The sequence below is a fragment of the Arachis hypogaea genome, chromosome 17 (genome assembly GCF_003086295.3).
Source record: "Arachis hypogaea cultivar Tifrunner chromosome 17, arahy.Tifrunner.gnm2.J5K5, whole genome shotgun sequence".
NCBI lineage: Eukaryota > Viridiplantae > Streptophyta > Magnoliopsida > Fabales > Fabaceae > Arachis > Arachis hypogaea.
In genome coordinates this window covers 96559992-96565555 of record NC_092052.1, presented here as the reverse complement: position 1 = coordinate 96565555, position 5564 = coordinate 96559992, and the positions used below count along the sequence as shown (strand labels likewise).

At 37.1% G+C, this 5564-nt stretch overlaps 1 protein-coding gene across 1 annotated transcript; it reads left to right on the top strand.

Annotated features, from left to right (window-relative positions):
* Window positions 1-3668: 3668 nt before the first annotated feature.
* LOC112763536 (uncharacterized) lies at window positions 3669-3998 on the top strand. Its single transcript, XM_025809185.1, has one exon. It carries the CDS (start codon window positions 3669-3671, stop codon window positions 3996-3998), a length of 330 nt encoding a protein of 109 aa, XP_025664970.1.
* Window positions 3999-5564: the final 1566 nt, after the last annotated feature.

Genomic DNA, 5564 nt, shown 5'->3' with positions numbered 1-5564 from the left:
TTCACTCCTTTGATCCATTCCTAGCCTTTTCAACCTGAAATCACTTAACAAACAAATCAAGACATCTAATGGAATCAAAGGTGAATTAAAATCATCAAATTAAAGGTCTAAAAGCATGTTTTCACACCTAAGCACAAAATAAGGGAGAATCACAAAACCATACTATTTCATTGAATAAATGTGAGAAAAGGTTAATAAAATGCTCTAAATTCAACACAAGATAAACCCTGAAAATGGGGTTTATCAACCTCCCCACACTTAAACCATAGCATGTCCTCATGCTATACCAAGAATGAAGTAAGGGGTATGATATTTGTTCAATGCACTAAACTATATGCAACCTATCTAAATGCAACTATCTACATGAATGCAAATGCTTGGTCAAAATAAGTCAATTCCTAAGAGAACATATATAGGCACAAGGGCTAAGGCAATAGCAAATCTAATCCACAATTGAATTGAGTTATTAAATATTTTTATAAACTTACAAGAAAAGATGATTGTAGGTGAAAACATGTAATTGAGCAATCGAACCCTCACCGGATTTGTTTGCACTCTAGTCGCTCAAGTGTTTAGGGTTGATTCACTCAATTCTCCCCTAATCATGCTTTCCAAGATTTGTTCTTCATCTAACAATCAACAATTTTTTAATGCATGCATACACATATCATGAGGTCTTTTCATAGGTTTTAATGGGGCTAGGGTCAAGGTAGGATGCATATTTGGTCAAGTGGACTTGAGATTTGAATCTTTGATTAACCTAGACTTTCCCATCTAACCTATGATAACCTATACAATTAAGTTCTAACCTAACTACCCATTCTTCACTTTTTCACATACTCATACATTTTCTTTTCATTTCACAACACTTATGCATTAATTCTTATTGAACTTTACTTTCGGGCATTTTGTCCCCTTTTTATTTCTTTTCTCTTTTTCTATATTTTTTTGTTTCATTTCTTTTCTTTTCATATTCACTTTTCTTTTTCTTTTGTTTTTCTCATTTTTGTTTTCTTTTCTTTCTTTCAAACTATATACAATATCTATGCATAAGGTCTAACATTTGATTAATACATGAGCATGCACCCAATTCCCAAATATAGAAATACAAAACACCCTTTTATCCCAACCAATGTTTCCAAATCTCTCCAAACTTGAATAATAAATACTCTCACTAGCCTAAGCTAATCAAAGATCCAAACAAGGGACATTTATTATTTTTCGCTTTAGGCTTGTAACGTGCTAACATTAAGAACAATTGGGTTAAGCATAGGCTCAAAATTGGCTAACAATGGAATGTAAAAGGTAGGCTATTTGGGTAAGTGAGCTTTATGAAACAATGGCCTCAATCATATAAATGCATGAATACAAGGAATAATAGACATAAAGAATTAAACAAATCAAGGATCACAATCATAGAAAGAGAATAATGCACACAAGAAGAAAAATAATTGGTTATAAGATGTTACCACATCATTAGGCTCAAATCTCATATGCTTGTGTTCTTAGCTCAAAACATGTTCCACAATATATATATGATTCAAGCAAGTTCTATGAAAAATTTTAACTCAAATCAATTGGGGTGCCTTATAGATAAATTTCTTGAAAAATTTTATTATTTTGACTAAGCTTATTTTGTATACATGCAAAAATAAGAAAATACAACTAAAAATAATCCTAAAAGACCTAAAAAATGAAATGCACAAGTGTTGGGATTAGAAACTTGTCACCCAAAAGCACCGATTGGTCGGACGACCTCCCCACACTTAAAAATTTGCACCGTCCTCGGTGCATTCAAAGATGAGCAAGGGGGTACGGCGACTTTCCGAGTTGCTACCTTCAGCTGGTAGGTCAACCAGTGCTGCATGGTCTTTGTTCTGCTTCCATTTTTGCTTGTGGTGCATCGTTCATAAAAAATAGAAAGGAACACTGTAAGATGAGAAAATACAAAAGCAAGGAAGCATACATTGCTGGAATGAGGTAATAATCACTAGAATGGAGTGAGTGAATTGGTGTGATATTAAGGAAAGTAGGTGTGTGAATTCTAAATTAGGCGCCCTTTAGAACTCACACTAGCATATAAAGCTATGTCACAAGAGAAGCATGCACCTCACTTATCCTAGTGTGCTTGAAATGCTCTAAACTTGTAGGTTAAGACAACCAAACAAGCAATAAAGAAGCATGAAAGCATTCAAGCCAAAACATACGGATGCATATGTTCAAGAAGCACAATGCATTAAGATAAATGTATAACATCCATCAATTAATTGCCTAATCAAAGAACAGGATTCAAATTACGTGGTGGCCAAATCATGCAATTCAAAAGACTTACAAGCTTGATGGCAATTCTCATTCACTTGGTACTCACAAAGGTTAAGCATGAAAAATCCAAAACCAAGTTGGGAATTGTAACCTCAACAAAAGAATCCAACAGTGAAAATCAACAATGATGTTAAACTAACATCTCTGCAGTAATTAGCAGCAATTAGTAATCCAACACTTATCATTAAAACCAAAATTAAACAAAAATGAAACTACCTAGACAACTAACCAACTAAAAAGGGTGGTTATAAATGGTGTTTGGAAGTGTTGGATGAGGGGTAAGAGAAGGGAAGAAGAAAGAAGAAGGAAATAAATAGAAAGGATAGGAGAAAAGAAATGTGTGAGAGAAGGGCATCCACGCGTACGCGTGCACGAAGCGTGTGCATGGGTGGAATGAATCCATATATCATAGCCTATGCATCAAAAATATTGGATGGAGCCCAATCCAATTACACTACCACCGATAAAGAACTATTGGCTATTGTTTTCGCTTTGGATAAATTCCGAGCTTATCTACTTGGTTCTAAGGTGGTAGTGTACTCGGATCATGCGGCGTTAAAATATCTGTTGGATAAAAAGAATCCAAACCGAGATTGATTAGATGGGTTTTATTATTGCAAGAATTTGACATGGAAATCAAAGATAGGAGTGGTTCACAAAACCTAGTGGCGGATCACTTAAGTCGCCTTGAACACACCAAAGGTGATTCCACTCCTATTAATGATTCTTTCCCCTTTGAGGGCTTGCATGCAATCTCGGAAGTCACTCCTTGGTATGCACCAATAGCCAATTACTTGGTATCCCGCACCTTTCCTCCTAATCTCTCCAAGCATCAAAAGGATAAGCTAAAAAGCAAATCTAACTACTATGTATGGGATGACCCATACCTTTGGAGATGTGGTGCGGATCAAGTAATTCGGAGGTGCATTCCACAAACTGAATTCCAATCAATCTTGGAAACTTGCCACTCCTCCGAAGGAAGAGGCCATTATGGACCTCAAAGGACAGCAAGAAAGATCCTAGATTGTGGATTTTGGTAGCCAACCCTTTTCAAGGACTCTTCTCTCTTTTGTAAATCTTGTTCTCAATGTCTTAAATTTGGTAATATCTCCAAGAAGGATGAGATACCCCAACAAACCATGCTATTTTGTGAGATTTTTGATGTATGGGGTATCGACTTCATGGGGCCATTCCCAAACTCTAATGGTTTTCTCTACATTCTACTAGTCGTTGATTATGTGTCCAAATGGGTGGAAGTGATACCCACCCGGACGGACGATGCTAATGTGATCCTTTCTTTTGTGAGGAATAACATAATTTGTCGCTTTGGGTCCCCACGAGCAATCATGAGTGACCAATGTTCACATTTTTGCAATAAGAGAATTGAAGGACTCATGAAGAAATATGACATCATACATAAAGTAGCCACGACCTATCACCCCCAAACGAACGGCCAAGCTGAGGTTTACAATCGGGAGATTAAACGTATATTGGAAAGGATTGTGAAACCTCATAGAAAGGATTGGAGTGCTAAGCTCACCGACGCATTATGGGCCTACCAAACGGCTTATAAGCCGCCAATTGGTATGAGCCCCTTTCGGTTGGTCTTTGGCAAAGCTTGCCACCCACTGGTGGAGATAGAGAACAAGGCATATTGGGCCATTAAGGAGTTCTGATAAACCACTATTTTATGGTTTATCTTGTGCTCAATTGAGTGGATTTTATCAATCTTTCATACACTTGTTCATATAAAATGCATGTTTTACATTCTCCTTCCTGATTTTGTGCTATGATTGAAAACATGCTTCTTTGGCCTTATATTTACTAATATTAATCTTTTCTTATTACCATTCGATGCCTTGATATGTGTGTTAAGTGTTTTCAGAGATTATAGGGCAGGAATGGCTCAGGGGATGGAAAGAAAGCATGCAAAATTGGAAGGAATACAAGAAGTTGAAGAAATTGCTAAGCTGTTTAGCTTGACCTCTTTGCACTCAAACGGTTATAACTTGAGCTACAGAGGTCCAAATGAGATGGTTCTAGTTGCGTTGGAAAGATAACGTCCAAGGCTTCACAACGATATATAATTTGTTATAGCTGCCTGATGAGCGGATAATTTATACGCTTTTGGGAATTATTTTTAGTATGTTTTTAGTATATTTTAGTTAGTTTTTATTATGTTTTTATTAGTTTTTAAATAAAAATCACATTTCTGGATTTTACTATGAGTTTGTGTATTTTTCTATGATTTCAGATATTTTCTGGCTGAAATTGAGGGACCTGAGCAAAAATCTGATTCAGAGGCTGAAAAAGGACTGCAGATGCTATTGGATTCTGACCTCCCTGCACTCAAAGTGGATTTTCTGGAGCTACAAAAGCCCAATTGACGCGCTCTCAATTGTGTTGGAAATCAGACATCCTGGGCTTTCCAGCAATATATAATAGCTCATACTTTGCTTGAGATTTGATGGCCCAAACCGGCGTTCCAAGTCAGCATAGAAATTCTGGCGTCAAAACGCCAGAACTGGCATAAAAGCTGGAGTTAAATGCCCAAACTGGCACAAAAGCTGGCGTTTAACTCAAAGAAAAGCCTCTACATGTGAAAGCTTCAACGCTCAGTCCAAGCACACACCAAGTGGGCCCTGAAGTGGATTCTGCATCATTTACTGATTTCTGTAGACCCTAGGTTACTAGTTTTCTACAAATAGGACCTTTTGCTATTGTATTTAAAACACTTGATCATACTTTTGATCTTGGTTCTTCTAGTTCCCTCTTATGGGCCGAAGCCAATGATCACCATTATCACTTTTATATTTTCAACGGTGGAGTTTCTACACACCATAGATTAAGGTATGGAGCTCTGCTGTTCCTCATGAATTAATGCAAAGTACTATTGTTTTTCTATTCAACTCAAGCCTATTTCTATTCTAAGATATCCATTCATTCTTCAACATGATGAATGTGATGATCCGTGACACTCATCAGCATTTTCACCTATGAACACGTGCCAGACAACCACTTCCGTTCTACATGCAAACAAGCTTGAATGTGTATCTCTTGGGTTTCTAATCTAAGATTAAAACCTTCGTGGTATAGGCTAGAATCAATGGGCGGCCATTCCTGAGATCCGAAAAGTCTAAACCTTGTCTGTGGTATTTTGAGTAGGATCTGGGAAGGGATGACTGTGACAAGCTTCAAACTCGCGAGTGTTGGGCGTAGTGACAGACGCAAAAGGATCAATG